The sequence below is a fragment of the Pongo pygmaeus genome, chromosome 18, assembly GCF_028885625.2.
Source record: "Pongo pygmaeus isolate AG05252 chromosome 18, NHGRI_mPonPyg2-v2.0_pri, whole genome shotgun sequence".
Lineage (NCBI taxonomy): Eukaryota > Metazoa > Chordata > Mammalia > Primates > Hominidae > Pongo > Pongo pygmaeus.
In genome coordinates this window covers 601649-621250 of record NC_072391.2, presented here as the reverse complement: position 1 = coordinate 621250, position 19602 = coordinate 601649, and the positions used below count along the sequence as shown (strand labels likewise).

At 53.4% G+C, this 19602-nt stretch overlaps 1 protein-coding gene across 3 annotated transcripts in view; it reads right to left on the bottom strand.

Annotated features, from left to right (window-relative positions):
• The window catches only part of RAB11FIP3 (RAB11 family interacting protein 3), a 96278-nt gene that overhangs the window by 18624 nt on the left and 58052 nt on the right, over nt 1-19602 (bottom strand). Inside the window, exons 5-8 of one of the 3 annotated variants that reach the window (XM_063654120.1) lie at nt 15303-15452; nt 13016-13168; nt 7751-7786; nt 1233-1326 (exon numbers count right to left, since the gene is read on the bottom strand). In XM_063654120.1, the coding sequence (XP_063510190.1) occupies nt 1233-1326; nt 7751-7786; nt 13016-13168; nt 15303-15452 (433 nt within the window). The remainder of the gene's footprint in view (nt 1-1232; nt 1327-7750; nt 7787-13015; nt 13169-15302; nt 15453-19602) is intronic. The other 2 variants (XM_054455251.2, XM_054455252.2) reach the window with 2 other exon arrangements.

The window sequence follows — 19602 nt, the reverse complement described above, 5'->3', positions numbered from 1 at the left end:
GGAGAAGGTAAGGGGGTATAGGAGATGAGGGGATACAGGAGGTGAGGGGGTATAGGACGTGAGGGGGTGCAGGAGGAGGTGGGGGTACAGGAGGTGAGGGGGTACAGGAGGAGGTGGGGGGTGCAGGAGGAGGTGAGGGGGTACAGGAGGAAATGGGGTACAGGAGGTGGGGATACAAGAGGAAGTGGGGGTACAGGAGGAGGTGAGGGGGTACAGGAGGAGGTGAGGGGGTATAGGAGGAGGTGAGGGGGTACAGGAGGAGATGGGGGTGGAGGAAGTGAGGGGGATGCAGGAGGTGAGGGAGTACAGGAAGAGGTGAGGGGGTACAGGAGGTGGTGAGGGGGTACAGGAGGTGGTGAGGGGGTAGAGGAGGAGATGAGGGGTACAGGAGGAATTGAGGGGGTACAGGAGGAAGTGAAGGGGTCACAGAAGGTGAGGGGGTGCAGGAGGTGAGACGGAGTCTCGCTCTGTCACCCAGGCTGGAGTGTAGTGGCGCAATCTCGGTTCACTGCAACCTCCGCCTCCCAGGTTCAAGCGATTCTCCTGCCTCAGTCCCTGAATAGCTGGGATTACAGGTGCCCGCCACCACGCCTGGCTAACTTTTGTATTTTTAGTAGAGACGGGCTTTCACTATGTTGGCCAGGCTGATCTCAAACTCCTGACCTCAAGTGATCCGCCCGCCTAGGCCTCCTAATGTGCCGGGATTCCAGGCGTGCGCCACCACATCCGGCTGAAAAGCGGGTCTTGGCCACGGCAAGGCTGCCTTGCCCTGGCTGCTGTCACCCATTCCATTCAAGTCCCCAGGAGAAGCCCGTTCCTCAGTTTGTTGGCTCTGCAATAACTGCAGGGCCAGCCCTCTTCTCCCAAATCATGGGTGCCCCAGGTCGCGTCTCCACGGGCCTGGTGGACTGAATGTCTGGGTGTCCCTCAGCCCGACTCAGACACAGTGGGGGTGGGATACCCGAGGGCGCTCACTCACTGCCCAGTCCACTCCTCCCAGCTGGCCCTTCGTGCACAACAGGAAGACTCCTTTTTCTCACATGGCCACGAGACCCCTTGGGGAAACCTGTCAAAGAGCATCGGGGCTGGACGGACGGTCTGGGGAGCCCTGGAGGACATGGGGTCACCTCCGGCTGTGCTGTCCCCACCTCCCGGGGTGTCTGCAGAGGCCCTTAGGCGTGGCTGTGTTCTAAATCCCCTACTTGCCACCTACCCAGCCCTCCAGGGCCTACCTTGTCAGCAATGTCCTCCTCTGGGCCCTCCACGAGCTCGGGGGAAGGGTCCTCCAGGGCCTCCATGGTCAGGGCCCCTGACTGGTGCAGGTACCTACGGAAAAGCCACAACAAGAGGGAAGAAAGGGAAAAACCACAGGACAAGCTCCGTCAGCACAAGCACTCCCAAGTCAATCTGAAAAGCAGGCAGCAGCATTGTAGGGGACAGGTCCTCCCCTGATCTGGGTGGTGGTCTTCTCCCACTTAAAGCACTATAAACAGGGGGAGGTCCCAGGCTGGACATCTTTACCAGGGGCTGGGAGAAAGCAGGCCGTGCTCTGTGGTCTCAGAGTCCTCCTGTCAGAGTCCTGTCAGAGTCCTCCTGGCGCTCTTTGGAACCTGACAGAACACGACCTCAGTCCCGGCCAGCGAGTGGCAGAGAGGACTTTGTACTTGGCTGCAATAAAACATGCCCTTCGCAGAGACACAAACAATCTCGTCTCTACCAGAGGCCCGTGAGACATCAGCTCAGGACCTCAACCTGCAGACACCTCCCCTGTGCACATTCTTGATCTCAGACTTTCACAGGTGCTTTCTGTGGCAGGAAGAGTGAGGGTCCCAGGAAAGGTGTGGATCCCAGAAGTCTCACTCAGTGTCACCCTCATGGACACACTGGGAAACTGGTCCGACCAAGTCCAGGAAGACACCAGACACGTGTCCTCTGTGGCACCAGCTCCTGTGGACACACCCCCAGCCCCGCAGGCCATGCCAGGTTACTACCCGGGCCAGGCTCGGGGACACAGCCTCATGGTCCTGCGTGGACGCAAAGGCCCACAGGCTGCGGCCTTGGGGCAGGAGCTGCTCCAGGGAGTGTGAACTTAGGCGCACAGTAAGCGCGTGCTTGTGGTCACATGGCCAGATTCGCTGTGGTGAACTTGCTGGGAGTACAGAAAACTCTCAGAGCACTTGCACAGAGGAGCCAACAGCAAAGGTGCGTGTTCAGTTCTTTATACATCCTGGGAGCCTCAGTACCGAGCCAGGCTCCAGGCTGACAGCCTGATGCTCAGAACTGCGTGACCGTTAAACAGCACTGGCCCTCTTCGAGCTTCCTTGCCTATGAAATGGGGGGACCCTCTCTGAGCTTCCTTGCCTATGAAATGGGGGACCCTCTCCCAGCTTCCTTGCCTATGAAATGGGGGGACCCTCTCCCAGCTTCCTTGCCTGTGAAATGGGGGACCCTCTCCCAGCTTCCTTGCCTATGAAATGGAGGGACCCTCTCCCAGCTTCCTTGCCTATGAAATGGGGGAAACTTCTCTGAGCTTCCTTGCCTGTGAAATGGGGGGACCCTCTCCCAACTTCCTTGCCTGTGAAATGGGGGGACCCTCTCCGAACTTCCTTGCCTGTGAAATGGGGGGACCCTCTCCCAGCTTACTTGCCTGTGAAATGGGGGACACTCTCCCAGCTTCCTTGCCTGTGAAATGGGGGGACCCTCTCCCAGCTTACTTGCCTGTGAAATGGGGGACACTCTCCCAGCTTCCTTGCCTGTGAAATGGGGGGACCCTCTCCCAGCTTACTTGCCTGTGAAATGGAGGGACCCTCTCCCAGCTTCCTTGCCTATGAAATGGGGGAAACTTCTCCGAGCTTCCTTGTCTGTGAAATGGGGGGACCCTCTCTGAACTTCCTTGCCTGTGAAATGGGGGGACCCTCTCTGAACTTCCTTGCCTGTGAAATGGGGGGACCCTCTCCCAGCTTCCTTGCCTATGAAATGGGGGTCTAGAGGCAACTGAGGTTTAACCAAGGTCATGCATACAAACAGCTTGGCTAGGGACACAGCAGAGTAAGAATTCCATAAAATGTTAATATTTTTCCACTGAAAATGTCTACCAAGTGTATGAAGTTCGATTTGCTTCTCAGTATGGACTGGGCTTGAACATTTCCATCTTTTTCCCCATAAATGCTCTGAGGGGGAAAAAAGACGGTATCTTCGTCCCTGGAGACAAGCCCTGTGAACATGCACCAGCTGGAACACACCAGCGCCCTTCTGGGGCTCTGGGGATTTCATCAGATTCTCAAAAGCTGCTGCTGATACAGATCATGTTCTTGGCCAGTCGCTGCTCTTAAACGCCCATGACCTTGCCCCCAAACATGAGCCACTCCAGGCAGGAAGCTGCAACCCAGGGCCCACCCTGAGGGGCCATGGCCTGGGGCCTGTCAGCACTTCTGAGCTGTCCTAAAGGCGTAGGCACTTCTGGGGCTGACTCGGGGACACGGCCATCCCCAGGCACCCAGCGTGCAGCCACCACACATGGCCACCCACGTGAGGCAGAGGGTCCTCAGCATGGGTCATGGGGCTGCTTATTTATTTACTTATTTAAATTTTTTTGTTTTTGTTTTTTTGTGACAGAGTGTTGCACTATCACCCGGGCTGGAGGGCAGTGGTGTGATCTCAGCTCACTGCAACCTCTGCCTTCTGGGTTCAAGTGATTCTCCTGCCTCAGCCTCCCAGGTAGCTGGGATTACAGGCACCTGCCACCATGCCCAGCTAACTTTTTGTATTTTTTTTTTTTTTTTTTTAGTAGAGACGGGGTTTCACTATGTTGGCCAGGCTGGTCTCAAACTCCTGACCTCGTGATCTGCGCACCTCGGCCTCCCAAAGTGCTGGGATTACAGGCGTGAACCACCGCGTCCGGCCAGGGCTGCTTATTTAAATCCCCTAGAAAGAGGGATTCTCCAGCTACACTACACCCTCACTTGGGAGGACCCTTCCCCCAGAGAGGGAGCTGTGGAAAAAGCCTGACCTGCCCCACAGGGCAGTAGGTCGAGCCTGGCTGGTGAGCGAGGAGGTACGGGGATCCCTGAGGCCTCCCACCCAGGGCCCCGGGAGCCTGCCTGCTGTGAGCACTTCCTCCCGTCCTGATGACTCGGCTCTGCCCGGAGCCCCCGGTCCCTGCACACACAGCTGACTGGAGAAAGCCACTTCCATCGCATGGACAGGGACAGAACAAGGCTGAGGGAGGTGAGCAATGCAGCCAGGCCCGGGGGCTACAATGGCTGCTGGCAAAACCCACCATCTCAGCAATAGTTCAGTGCGAAGGGCTGAGAACTGTGAGAAGCGAATCGCGACGGTTATTTTGCACTTCCTTAGCCTCTTGTGACAGATTTGGGGCAAAACAGCAGATTAAATGTTGCGTACATATATTTACACGTGGATAGACACACTGCACAAGAGGTCTCTGTTTTCTAAACTCTAACGACAGATAACTGCAGATGGGGCTTTTTTTTTTTTTTGAGACGGAGTCTTGCTCTGTCGCCCAGGCTGGAGCGCAGTGGCGTGATCTCGGCTCACTGCAACCTCTGCCTTCTGGGTTCAAGCAGTTCTCCTGCCTCAGGCTCCTGAGTAGCTGGGATTACAGGCACGTGCGCCACCATGCCTGACTAATTTTTGTATTTTTAGTAGAGACGGGGTTTCACCATGTTGGTCAAGCTGGTCTTGAACTCCTGACCTCATGATCCACCCACCTCGGCTTCCCAATGTGCTGGGATTACAGGCGTGAGCCACGGCGCCCGGCTCAGATTGGGCTTTTTTTTATACCAAAGGGTACCCGTGAAAGAAACATTAAATTTTAAAGGGTGTTTCTGACACAAGGCTGTGACAGCCAGCTGCAGGCTGCGCCCCATCCTAGGCACAGGAGGCCTCAAGGAGATGCCTCAGCTGGCCTTGACTGGCCTTTCATGTCACCAGCTGCAGCCTGTCTGGAGTAAAAGACTTGATGAAGTGGGGAGGAAGGTGATGCTGAAGTGGTAACAGAAGTGTAGCTGGGGATGCACGTCACATTCCTAAGAGCTCAATGCTTTTCTTTTTATTTTTTTTTTTATTTTTTTTTTATTTTTATTTTTTTTTTTTTTTTGAGACAGAGTCTCGCTCTGTCGCCCAGGCTGGAGTGCAGTGGCGCGATCTCGGCTCACTGCAAGCTCCGCCTCCCGGGTTCACGCCATTCTCCTGCCTCAGCCTCCCGAGTAGCTGGGACTACAGGCACCCGCCACCGCGCCCGGCTAATTTTTTGTATTTTTAGTAGAGACGGGGTTTCACCGTGTTAGGCAGGATGGTCTCGATCTCCTGACTCGTGATCCGCCTGCCTCGGCCTCCCAAAGTTCTGGGATTACAGGCGTGAGCCACCGCGCCCGGCCTTATTTTTTTTTTTGAGATGGAGTCTTGCTCTTGTTGCCCAGGCTGGAGTACAGTGGCGCGATCTCGGCTCACTGCAAGCTCCGCCTCCAGGGTTCAGGCGATTCTCCTGCCTCAGTCTCCTGAGTAGCTGGGATTACAGGCACCTGCCACCACACCTGGCTAATCTTGTATTTTTTAGTAGAGATGGGGTTTCTCCATGTTGGCCAGGCTGGTCTTGAACTCCCAACCTCAGGTGATCCACCTACCTCAGCCTCCCAAAGTGCTGGGATTACAGGCGTGACCTACCGCACCCGGCCAGCTCAATGCTTTTCGGAAAGGGGTGAGCAAGAAGACAGTTAGAAAAAGATGCGTGATGACGTTCACCTCTGCTTCCTCTAGCCCCTACCCCCTAAAATGACAGAAAATGGAAAACAAGTGGGACACGGTGGCTCCTGCCTGTAATCCCAACATACTGGGAGACCGAGGTGGGAGGACTGCTAGAGCCCAGGAGTTCAAGACCAGTCTGGGCCTGTCTCTACAAAAAATTAAAAAGTCATCTGGGCATAGTGGCACGCGCCTGTGGTCTCAGCTGCTCGGGAGGCTGAGGAGGGAGGATCACTTGAGCTTGGGAGGTCTGGGAAGTAAAGACTATTGTGAGCTGTGACCACGTCACTGCACAGAGCAAGACAGAGGAAGACTGTCTCAAAAAGAAAAGAAAGCCAAGAAAAGAGAAGAGAAACGAAAAGAAAAAAGTTTCCATCCATGGCCAGGTGTGACGGCTCACGCCTGTGATCCCAGTACTTTGGGAGGCCAAGGTGGGAGGATCCCTTCAGCCCAGGAGTTCAAGACCAGGCTGGGCAACACAGTGAAACTCCATCTCTATTAAAAATTAAAAGACTAGCCAGGCATGGCAATGCGCACCTGTAGTCCCAGGTCCTCAGGAGGAGGAGGCGGGAGGATGGAGTGAGCCTGAGAGGTCCAGGCTGCAGTGAGCTGTGATTGCACCACGGTACTTCAGCCCGGGTGACAGAGCAAGACAATGTCTCAAAATAAAAGAAAATGGAAAACAAAAGGTTTCCGTCCTTGGCTGGGTGTGGTGGCTTACATCTGTAATCCCAGAATTCTGGGAGGCTGAGGTGGGAAGATTACTTGAGCCCAGGGAGTCTGGGGCTGTCGTGAGCTATGCTTGTACCTATGAATTGCCACTGCACTACAGCCTGGGCAACGCAGCAAGACCTTGCCTATTTTTCTTTTTTTTTTTAATTTTTACATTTTTTTTTTTTTTTTTTTTTTTGGTAGAGACAGGGTTTCACTAAGTTGCTCAGGCTGGTCACAAAGAAACCGAGTCAGAAAAGTTATATACTTCATGGTAACAACTTTAGCTCTAGAAGATAAGCAATGCCGTCAAAAATCTAACTATCCACACTCTCACAGTCCAAACCAACCCAAGCTCAAGTTTATCTCCTGAGCACCTCTTTTCTCAAGAAGCTACAGGAAGATATGCTGGACAAAAAACAGAGAAAACAAATGAGAAGAAAGACGGGGCCAGGGAGCTAGAGGATCCAACCCCCGAAACAAAGGAACCCACTGGTGTGGGGAGACCCGTCCAGGACCACAGCCACGAGGCCTGGAGAACGCCCGGCACAACGGGGCAGAGAGGAGGCTCCAGAGGGGATGTTCCAGAGGAAGCTAGAGAGGCGTCTCCCAGTCCTGCCAGAGGCTGGGCCACGAAGCAGGACGGGGACTAGGAAGGCAAAGCAGATAAAGACATGAAGGCAGACTCTGACGGCCGCAAAGGCCACCTGGCAGCCACACTGCGTGGCTCCCTGGGAAGGGCCTTAACCCTGCATGTTTATTTCGGTAAGAACTGGTAGGGGAGGAAGATAAAAGTGTATGCTGCCATCTTTCATAGCAGGAAGCCAACAGATCTATGCAAAGCTGAAAAATGAAGAAATGGTCTTTAGGAATTGGAGTCAGACCCACCCCTCACCTTCAACTCACCTTGGGGAGCTGCCCAGACCCGGCTCTGAGAAGCCAGGCTCCTCACTGGGTCTCGCTACCTCAGAGCTAACATAGAGCAGACATCTGGGGATGGCGGCCCCTTCCAGACCTTAGTGAACACACAAGAGGCCCAGCACCAAAAGCTCTGACACGTACCCCCCGTGGTCACAAATCTGGGTCCAAATTCACAGCCCTGGAAACCCCTTTTCCCAGCACTCCCTCAGGATACCTTCAGCCCCAAACCATGTAAAGTAACTTGCAGGAGTTTAAAAAATACCTTGGAAAAGAACATTTTAAAATGTTTTTTAAAAAGCTATGAGTAATTATCCACTTCAGAACGTTTTTCAGCAGGAACCAGAGACCCACCTACCTTGCCACCTTCTTGCTGGAGAGCCGCTTTGTCGGACTGTGCAGAAAACAAAATAAACAGGAAAATTGTTAGAACAGACAGAGAGGAGCAGGAGGAAGCAGGAAACTCAGGCTGTGGAGATATGGGGTGGGCGGCCTTTCAGCAGTGCTCCCGGCATGCAGGGCCCCCCAGGCAAGTCCATGCACAAATGCTCACTCAGCAAAACAGCAAGGACACGGGCGGTGCCGGGGTGAGGCCGCATACGTCTCGTTACTCCAGCCCCCAAAGAGGCTTCCAGATGCAGCCACCCCAGACCGCGACTGAGAGGCCAGCGCCACACCTGGTCCCACCAGCTGGCTGCACTGTCCCAACGCTTCTGAAGCCAAATTACCCCCAAACCCTTGGCCTTCAGAGGCCCCCAAGTAAAAAGTGACCCAGGCCCCGCTGTGACAGGAGAGTTTGCCGCTGGCTTTGACTCAGGCACTGATGCATCATGCTCAGAATGCCTGCCTAGGCATCAGTTTGGAAACCTTTCCCGTTGCCATTTCAGGGCAGTAAATGTAGCCAATTATACATCATCTGTCTGATTTAACCATCTGCAGTGGCACATGGGCCAAACTTACCTTCTCTCTCATTTCTGAGGTCCAAAGTTGTATTTTACAGTCTAGCTGCTGAACTATTAGCCTCAGCCTGCAGGAAGACACCCTCACCCCCGGGGCCTGGGAACCATCACGGTCCTGGAACTCACAAAGTCACATCTCTCTTCAGCTTACCTGGCTCAAAAACACCTCTGATTTTCTTTCCAGGGTCAGGCAGAAAAATCTACTGGAGGGGCCGGGCATGGTGGCTCATGCCTATAATCCGAGCACTTCGGGAGGTCGAGGAGGGTGGATCACTAGAGGTCGGGAGTTCGAGACCAGCCTGGCCAACATGGAGAAACCCCATCTCTACTAAAAATACAAAAATAATCGGGCATGGTGGCGCATGCCTGTAATCCCAGCTACTCGGGAGGCCGGGACAGGAGACTCGCTTGAACCCGGGAGGCAGAGGTTGCAGTCAGCCGAGATCACGCCACTGCACTCCAGCCTGGGCAACAAAGAGCGAAACTCTGTCTCAAAGAAAAAAGAAAAAATCTACTGGAGGAGAATCAGCTGCTGTGCCAGGTATTAATGTAGAGCCCCTCAGCTCCAAGTCCATCCTTTTTACTTGCCCTGTAGAAACAGAGCTGGGCCCTTAGCAGGCTCTTCCTCCACGATGCTGCGTGTCATCAGCAGAGGGAGCCGTAGAGCGGACACAGCAGGAAGAGGTTTGCCTCCTGGTTCTGACCACTCTCTGCAGCGCCCTCCAACACACGCTGTCTCCCCAGTACCCCCTCCAGGGAGCATCCTGCCCACTGTTGCCAGAGCCAGGGGCTTCCCCGACCCCATTCGGGTAGCTGTTCTCTAGGGGGTGCCTCTGCCAAGCGTCCTGCAACAGAATAGCTTTCCTGGCAGCCAGGAGGCAGGGTCCCCACAAGCCCTGACAGCACGGTGGTGTCCCCACCACTCTGTTTGCAGCTGGTGCAGACCTCAGCCCTGGGTGGCAGTGACTGTAGCTGGGGGGCTCTGCCCCGGCCCTGGGTGGCGGCTGCTCCTGTGGCTGCTGTCCCTACGCTCTGCAGAGTTCTTTTTACTCATCCCAACCAGTGCCTCATTACTGCCATAGCCTGTGACATTCTTTTTTTTTCCCTAATGATTTTTTAAATTTTTTGTTTGTTTGTTTGCATTATCTTTTTTTAGAGGCAAGGTCTGACTCTGTGGCCCAGGCTGAAGTGCAGTGGTGCAACCATAGCTCACTGCAGTCTCGACCTCCCAGGCTCATGTGATCCTCCCACCTCAGCCTACCAAAGCACTGTGATTTCAGCCCACATCCAGCCCATTCTTTGTAGTATTAAGCTTTCCCTGTTCAAATTACTCTGTGGCTCTCCTTTCTCGATTGGAGACTAATCATGTATATTTTAACACAGGTGTTTTTTGTTTTTTTTTTTTTTTAAGATGGAGTCTCACTCTGTCACCCAGGCTGGAGTGCAGTGGCACGATCTCGGCTCACTGCAAGCTCCACCTCCCGGGTTCACGCCATTCTCCTGCCTCAGCCTCCCGAGTAGCTGGGACTACAGGCGCCTGCCACCACGCCCGGCTAATTTTTTATATTTTTAGTAGAGATGGGGTTTCACCGTGTTAGCCAGGATGGTCTCGATCTCCTGACCTCGTGATCCGCCTGCCTCAGCCTCGCAAAGTGCTGGGATTACAGGCATGAGGCACCGCGCCCAGCCTTAATACAAATTTAATTTTATCCTATTATTGTTGAGACTCCCTAGAACTAATAGGACAGGACAGACTCATCGTTCAGTTTACCTACTGATCTTTCAGGGCCTGGACTGGCAGCCCAGCAACAGGGTTTATAATTTGAAAATATACCTGCAGGTGGCCGGGTGCGGTGGCTCACACCTGTAATCCCAGCACTTTGGGAAGCAGAGGCGGGCGGATCACGAGGTCAGGAGATTGAGACCATCCCGGCTAACATGGTGAAACCCTGTCTCTACCAAAAATACAAAAAATTAGCCGGGCATTGTGGCGGGTGCCTGTAGTCCCAGCTACTCGGGAGGCTGAGGCAGGAGAATGGAGTGAACCCAGGAGGCGGAGGTTGCAGTGAGTCGAGATCGCACCACTGCACTCCAGCCTAGGTGACAGATCGAGACTCCGTCTCAAAAAAAAAAAGAAAATATACCTCCAGGCAGGCCAGGTTCAGTGGCTCAGCCTGTAATCCCAGCACTTTGGGAGGTCGAGGCGGGCGGATCACGAGGTCCGGAGATTGAGACATGGTGAAACCCCGTGTCTACTAAAAATACAAAAATTAGCCAGACGTGGTGACGGGCGCCTGTAGTCCCAGCTACTTGGGAGGCTGAGGCAGGAGAATCACTTGAATCTGGGAGACAGAGGTTGCAGTGAGCCGAGATCGCGCCACTGCACTCCAGCCTGGGTGACAAAGCGAGACTCTGTCTCAAAAAAAAAGAAAAAAGAAAATATACCTCCAGGTAAGGCACACTTCTTAGTTCCTACAAAATGAAATGTATTTAGAGGCTCCAGGGTACCTGGAAAATTCAACAGCTATTGGCCTGTTCTGAGGTGACTGGACATCGTATCTGACATCAAAGCTTCCAGAGGTAGTCTGGACTAAGTCACCTCTTGTCACCCACAAAGCATGACCAAATAAGCTTACTTTCAGGCAAATCCATGGAAACTAAAATGCAAGATTCAGATCTCCTCCACTGAGGGTTATGGGGAGAATATTCTGACTGGCAGTTGTGTGTCCTGATTGTGTTGAATTGAATAGCATATTAACCACTTGGTAGAGTCTTTTTTTTTTTTTTTTTGGAGTCAGAGTTTGGCTCTGTCGCCCAGGCTGGAGTGCAGTGGCACAATGTTGGCTCACCACAGCCTCCACCTCCTGGGTTCAAGTGAACCTCCCATCTCGGCCTCCCAAGTAGCTGGAACTACAGGCGTGCACCACCATGCCTGGCTAATTTTTATATTTTTAGTAGAGACAGGGTTTCGCCATGTTGGCCAGGCTGGTCTCAAACTCCTGGCCTCAAGTGATCTGCCGGCCTCCTCAGCCTCCCAAAATGCTGAGATTACAGGCGTGAGTCACTGCGCCTGGCCCGCTTCATAGAGTCTTAGGAAAAGGGGTGGCAGAACCTGGACGTGAGGCTCCACAGGACTTGCTGGTTGTACTTAGCTACATCCTAACCCTTCTCTGCCCCCACAAAGCCCAGCAGAGGCGACCATGGCCATCTTGGAGCTAGTTCTCAATGTGGGAAAAAATCAGTTCTATGTCAAAAATCTTCAGAAAATGAGAGACGAGACCTGAGTCTTCAGGCTTACTTTCACGTACGGAGATGACACGCTTGCACTCAACTTATCGGTGAGTGGGAGGGCAAGTCTCTGCGTGGGAAGAACAAATGGCCCCTTCCCAAGCAGGCTGAGCCATCGTCACCGGGCCCTGAACCCCTAGCTGAACACACACAGCAGGCGAAAACTGATTTCCCCTAAAGTAGAGGTTAGCGGATCTTTGGAATCTCAGATTCTGGATGGCCTCGAGTCTCCCGGGAAGGCCCCCTCAAAGAGCACTTCTGCTTTCTCCCCAGTGCTGCCAAGACCCCGATGCTCCAGAACGGCCATCAGTGCCAGGCCCCACCCCCATCCTCTCCACCCTCTCCACCTGAATGGGCACCGGCTGGGGGCCCCGTGCTTCACAGCATTTCACGGAACATAAGAAGAGTTAAGTGCCCTGGAAACGGAACTAGAGGCAGGACAGAATCCTCAATAAGGCTGTGGGCAGTGAGCGTCCGCCAGCAAGGATGGGCTGCCCTCAGCAGAAGCCCCCTGGGGCAGGGACAGGGCAGGCTCAAGACAGCTAAGCAGTTTCACAGATACCTCTAAACACGCTAGAACCATCAGGATAGCTCACCTTTCTGCCACCTTTACAAACCCTCCCCACAGGCCAGGGCCAGTTCTTCAGGAAGCTGTCCCAGATTGCCAGCATGAGCCTGTATGCTCACTCACCTCTTCTGCTAGGCTAGGGCTGCTGTGGAAAGCTCCAAAGTGGCCCATTTCTTCACCAGACCCTTCTGGAGAGCTGCCCACCCAGGGGCTTCACCACAAGCGAAATCAACACGATGCCTAACGGGCACGTCAATATGTGCAAACCACTCAAAACCGTCTTCTGTAACTGGGAGTTAGACATGGGGGCCAGCCACAGAAGCTCCCCTGCTGAGACACAGTCATCTCCCTTACACGCTCACCGTGAGTATACAAAACTCCATTTAAACTAACACTCCTGAAAGCTGTTTATACCTCTGTTCTTAAAGACTAAATCTTTAACTTTCCCAATTCTGTCTCAAGAGCTCAATGAAAGAAATCTTGTAGTAAATGCAGAAAGTACCCTCTTTCACACACAGGACAGACAGCACAGCTTGCAAAGACCGATCACTTCCTCCCACCAAGACAAGCACTGGCCTGGGCTGCGCATGCAGGGGGGAGGCGGGGCCCTGGCAGCCCACAGCGTGCAGCGGGGGAAGCGGGGCCCCAGGGAGAGTCCCGCTGCCTGAGAGGCTCCTGGTCGCCTCGGGGCAACCAGGCCAGGCCTCAGGAAGCACCGGAGTCAGGTCAGGCCCTCAAGGGGGCTGTGGGTATCCGGAGTCCCCCACACCCTGGGAACAGACAGCAAGGCCAGGCGCTGGTCAGTTACCTATTCATTTCAAGATCACTCAGGCGGGCAGAAAGATCCTCAAGGCGGTTGATTTGTTTGTGGCACTGGCTACAGTAAAACTCAAACGCCTCATCAGTGAGGATGCTGTGCAGCTTTGCGGCAAGAGGGTCAGTGCTAGAGAGACAGAAGCATCTGTTCAGGAGAGGATGGGGACCCGTGCAGTCATCTGTGACTCCACACGAGGGGCCGAGGGGGACAGGACAGGACATGGTGTGGAACAAAAGCACGCGGAGAGAGAATGAGCTGTGCAATGTTCTGGCTCTTGCCTTTAGACCGCAGTGAGCCCACATCCCTCAGCTGCCTCCAGGAGTGCAGGACAGGCACCAGCTCCAGCCTCAGGGGGCCCTGCACACACCTGCTCCTCTGGGTCAGGTGCCCAGAAGAAAGCAGGGGCAGCCTGAGAGCCTCCTTGCAAAGCAAAAGCCCTTCTTTAACAAGAAGGTAAAAAACCATACTGCTTTGTCTTTTGCCAAAAACACATCAACGTGATAGCGAACCATGTCTCCAGGTAAACTTGTACTTACTGTACTATATTTATGATTACTCCAAAAACCACCTCTAGCAAAAACTATGCATGAATGATAAATCTACAATAGTTATGTGATTTTTTTAAGATGTGCATTAAAGCCGGGCACGGTGGCTCATGCTTGTAATTCCAGCACTTTGGGTGGATCACCTGAGCTCAGGCGTTTGAGACCAGCCTTGGCAACGTGGTGAAACCCTGTCTCTACAAAAAATACAAAATTAGCCCGGCGTAGTAGCTCATACCTGTGGTCCCAGCTACTCAGGAAGCTGAGGGAGGTTGAGGCTGCAGTGAGCCATGATTGCACCACTCCAGCTTGGGCAATAAAGTGAGATCCTGTCTCAAAAAAACCCCAAAAAGACCGACCTGTGTTAAAACTCAGTGTTCAGTTTTGTGGTGGTGCCAGCTAACCTCCCTGTGACTTCGCCTCCAAGGGCTTCTGGGCCACTGGCAGGGGTGCTGCGCCTGCGACGCGAAGGCAAAGGAGCAAAGGCAGCCTCATCTCGGGCGCTGGGACCCACATGCTGTGGGAAACCATTTGGAAGCTCAAGTAAAGAAAGGTGAAAAGTGAAACATACAATGTGGCATAGACGTTACTCTTCAAACAGGTAACAATGAAAACACTGAACAGGAGACAGGGACAAACTAAACACGCAGGAAGAGGTGATTACCAAGCACAGAGACACAAGTTTAGAAATGCCCCAGTCCTCTGGCCCTTGTCTTGACGCCACCACGTGCTGGGAGAGGAAAGTGCCTAAGACAAGCACACTGCCTCTGAGGACCGCCTGTGATGCCTCACTCATGCACAGCTCTTCCAGGACGCTCACCGGGACCAAAGCACACAGGACATCCGTGCAGGGTCCCCACACCCAGGGCTGACAGGCGGCTTCGAGGAGGGCACATGGGAAACAAAAGGAGGGGGACCCTATGGGCAGACGAGCTGCTCAGCACAAGGGACGGCCCCTCCTGCGCCGCCCTCCACCCAGGTTCCCTGGGCCTCAGTAACAGCGGGAGGGCAGCGGGCAAGGGAAGACTCTTGTGGCTGCTTAAAGAGACTCGGCCTTGACTGCTGGCAAAGATGGATGACAACCTAGTAGCAAAGGGGAGAAGGGACTGAAGCAACAATCCCATCAGCCAGCCGAGGGTCTCCCTGAAGTCAGGAGCGTCCTCGAGGGACTGACTCCCTCGTGGGAGCCCCTAGCCCTCAGACGTGCGTACCGAGACCCCCATGTTTGGATCCAAGCCAAGAGGACTCTGGACTCCCTAGAGTGACTCTGGACATTTGTGAGTGGGCATCTTGCCCGCTGCGTGTCATGCTTCTATTTATTCAGAGTCACAGCTTTCCAGTTTGGGGATGTCAGGTATTTATAAGGAAATGAATCTGAAGACTCACTTATGATCATGAGGCCTCCCTCAAAAGCCTGCACAGACCACCATGTGATCCATGGCCCACAGCTAAGGAGCCTGCAAGCCGAGTGTCCAAACACAGCTCTGTGCCACATGATCTTGCTGCAGCCTCAGAAATTTAGAGTGATCTGGGGATGTGGCTGGAGAAGAGGGACTTCTCCCAACTTTCATAAATCCAGGTATAAATTTAAAATTTTCGAATATGGTTTACTTAATCACACGACGTCAAGGAAAGCAAGTTCTCTCTTACCAATGCACGGACTAAAAAGAGAAACTTCCCACAACTAACCACGGCAAGAAGAGGGAGGAGGGTGTGCTGGAACAAGGCGTCATTACCTGGGCGTGAGGAAAGCGGGGTCGCTGCAGCCCAGCTGCCCGTTGCATAGGGTCTCTGGGGACAGCTCCGCCTCACTGCCTTCACCGTAGTCCTCAAAGTGCTCCTCGCCCCCGATCACCGTGATGACAGACTGGCTATGGGGGTAAGGCCTGCAAAGTAAAACAGAAATGATGTCTTCTGACTGAAGGCCAGGGCACCCCCGAGCTGAGGGTGTGGAAGGTGCTTTCCAGAGGGTGTGCTACAAGCCACACGTGAGTCCTGGGAGCCACGTTTAACAACAAAAAAAAAAGTGGGCTGGGTGTGGTGGCTCACACATGTAATCCCAGCACTTTGGGAGGCCAAGGCAAGCAGATGGCTTGAGCTCAGGAGTTTGAGACCAGCCTGGGCAACAGGGGGAGGCCTCAACTGCAAAAAAAATTTTTAAATCACCAAGGCGTGGATGCACACGACTGTAGTCCCAGGTACTCGGGAGGCTGAAGTGGGAAGATCACTTGAGCCTGGGAGGCCGAGGCTGCAGTGAGCAGTGATGATGCCACTATACTCCAGCCTGGGTGACACAGCAAGGCCCTGTCTCAAAAAAAAAAAAAAAAAGGTAAAGAAACAGATTTATTTTTTTTTTGAGATAGAGTCTGGCTCTATCGCCCAGGCTGGAGTGCAGTGGTGCGATCTCGGCTCACTGCAAGCTCTGCCTCCCAGGTTCACACCATTCTCCTGCCTCCGCCTCCCGAGTAGCTGGGACTACAGGTGCCCGCCACCACGCCCAGCTAATTTTTTGTATTTTTAGTAGAGATCGGGTTTCACCGTGTTAGCCAGGATGGTCTCGATCTCCTGACCTCGTGATCCACCCACCTTGGCCTCCCAAGGTGTTGGGATTACAGGCATGAGCCACCGCGCCTGGCCCAAATATATTTTAACAAAAAATTTTACTTAGCCGAACATGCAGTCATTTCAAAACCTCCAGCCTCTTCACACTCCTCACTCGTGTGCCCTCCCATGTCACGAGTTCCGCAGCCCCACACGGGACAGCACAGGTCGACACAAACCAACATCTGGGTTCAAGCACCTTCGCCTGTTCTCTACGGAGCTGCTGTCCTCACACAACCACTGGGCGATGCAGTTCAAACTTCTACTTTAATCTAAAACTTAACAGCAATTGCAACAGGGAAAAGGAAGGGGTTTCCAAGTACCCATCCTCCTTCTGAAGGGAGTGACTCCTCCACAGCCAAGTTCTGGAAAACACAGCGGCCGGGGGCAATGGGAAACAGCTGTGCCTTCAGTGGCTCCTGTGCTCTAGCGGTCCCCACTCCCACCCTCCCGCAGGAGTCCTCAGGAGAACCTTCCGTGCAGGCCGGGCACTGCTCCGCTCCAGGAAAGAAAGGGGCCTGGGAGAGTGAGGCGACTCCTCGTGCCCAGGAGAAGGGGGCAGAGTCAGGAGGACTGCGCACTCTGCTCTGCCCGGACCCACTGTGCTCAGCTGTGAGAAGTTCCAATTTCACACCCACAGAAATGCCCACCACGCACCACTCCTGGGACAGCTCAGGATGAATCCCGTGGCCTTAAACACGCAGGCTTAAACCAGGGCCGGGCGCGGTGGCTGACGCCTGTAATCCCAGCACTCTGGGAGGTCAAGGTGGGCAGATCAGGAGATCGAGACCATTCTGGCTAACACAGTGAAACCCCATCTCTACTAAAAATACAAAAAATTACTTGGGGGTGGTGGCAGGCGCCTGTAATCCCAGCTACTCGGGAGGCTGAGACAGGAGAATGGCGTGAACCTGGGAGGTGGAGCTTGCAGTGAGCCGAGATCGCACCACTGCACTCCAGCCTGGGCGACAGAGCCAGACTCCGTCTCAAAAAAAAAAAAAAGAAACCAAAACCAGGAGGCCTGCGCCACTTCATGGCCTCCCAATAGGGTCTTCAACTTGGCGCTGCCTGTCTGCATCAGCCCCTTCCTTCCTACACAGTGACAGGGAGGTATGGCTCCCTTCCACAGCCTCCATCTAAAATTAGGCTATGTTACAAGAAGACCTTATTTTCTGTTTCTTATGATTGGGTGCTTGTTTTACCAACAGGCTCAGATACTGTGACAGAAAACTGCCCTCTGAGGGGAGGAGAATCAGCGAGAGGAAAACACACTGGTCCATCGGCCAGGAGGCCCTTCCCCGCCTCCCCGGGCCACCATGGTGAAACCTGCTACTCCCTCAGAAGCAATGACGAGGGGCTCAGCACCCCTCACCACCCCATCTCCTCCTCTCCTCAGGACAGTTGTTCCTGATGCTTGACAGGAACAGAGAAGGCCCACATGCAAGGTCACACTGGGGACCAAGAGGCCCATGCCACACGGCAGAGACTATATAAACCGGACGGTCTGCACCCGGACGCCCAACATGCTTTCCATGGTCCACAGAAAATGAGCAGCACTAGCTAGCAGTTAGATCCAGCCACAAATGAGCTGTTCAAAATGTGTGTCCCCCAAAAGAGTTATACTTTTGTTTTTTTTTTTTTTTTTTTGAGACAGAGTCTCGCTCTGTCGCCCGGGCTGAAATGCAGGGGTGCCATCTCGGCTCACTGCAAACTCTGCCTCTCTGGGTTCAAGCGATTCTCCTGCCTTAGCCTCGTGAGTAGCTGGGATTACAGGTGCGTGCCACCAGGCCCAGCTAGTTTTTGTATTTTTAGTAGAGATGGGGTTTTACCAAGTTGGCCAGGCTGGTCTCAAACTCCTGACCTCATGATCCACCTGCCTCGGCCCCTCAAAGGGCTAGAATTACAGGCATGAGCCACCACGCCCCACCAAGAGTTATACTGCTTAAAAACTAGTGAGAAAATACATGCCTGTAATCCCAGCATTTTGGGAGGCCAAGGAGGGCAGATCACTTGAGGCTGGCAGTTTGAGGTCAGCCTGGCCAATATGGCGAAACCCTATCTCTACCAAAAATACAAAAAAATTAGCCAGGCATGGTGGCGGGCGCCAGTAGTCCCAGCTAATCAGGAGGCTAAGGCAAGAGAATTACTTGAATCCGGGAGGCAGAGACTGCAGTGACCCAAGATTGTGCCACTGCACTGCAGCCTGGGTAACACAGCAAGACTGTCTCAAAACAAAACAAAATAAAAAAATTATGTAGCGATCACAGATCTGAATATGAAGGTAAAACAATAACACTTTTAAAAGAAAGCGTAAGTAAACATCATAGTGACTGTGTAGTAAGCAAAGATTTATTAAGTGGGACACAAAAGTGCTAATGAACATAAAAGAAAAATGGACTAGCTCAACTATAGCAAAATTAAAAACATCTGTTCTGGCCAGGGGCAGTGGCTCATGCCTGTAATCCCAGCACTTTGGGAGGCCAACGCGGGTGGATCACAAGGTCAGGAGTTCGAGACCAGCCTGGCCAAGATGGTGAAACCCTATCTCTACTAAAACTACAAAAATTAACTGGGCGCCATGGCAGGTGCCTGTAATCCCAGCTACTTGGGAGGCTGAGGCAGGAGAATCGCTTGAGCCCGGGAGGCAGAGGTTGCAGTCAGCCAAGATGGCACCACTGCACTCCAGCCTGGGCAACAGAGCTAGACTCCATCTTGACAAAAAAACAAAAACAAAAATCTCTTCCTCAAAAGGTGAAAAGGAGACCCACAGAGCAGGAAAAAGGATCTGTGATACACACACCCCATAAGGGACTCATATCTAAAGGACTCCGATAATCAGTGAGAAAAAGACAGAGGACCCAACAGACCAGGGGCAGGCCAAATCCTGCCAATCCTGCCATGGCCTGTTTCTGAAAATTGTTTCACTGGGACACAGCCATATCTCACTGACCCACGTGCCTTTGGCTGCTTCTGCGGCACAACAGCCGGGCCGAGCAGTTGCCACGGGGGCCATGTGGCCTGCAACTCTTCTAGAGAAAAAGTCTGCAGACCCCTCCTGCAATCAGTGAGCAGGCAGAGGAGCTCCCAACCCTGATGAAAGGTGCACACCTTATCAGTCACCCGGGAAGCGCAAGTAAGAAGCACATGGTACGGTCTCTGCACGCCCCGCACAAGGTGAGCAGGAGAGCAGACACGGCCACGTGCTGCTGAGGTCAGGGAGCCCAGGAGCCACAGATGCCAGAAGCAGGTGACCCTGCAGCCCCTGCAGGAACTTGCAAGGCTGAAGGGACATGCTCCTGATGACCATCCTGCTTAGGGCCGTACCATGCTCCCGTAGAATTCCTATAGCAGCTTCACCCTCAAAACCAAAAATGGTAAACTACCCACTGCCGTCAACAGGAGAATAAATTTTAAAGTCACAGCATGTTCTCGCAA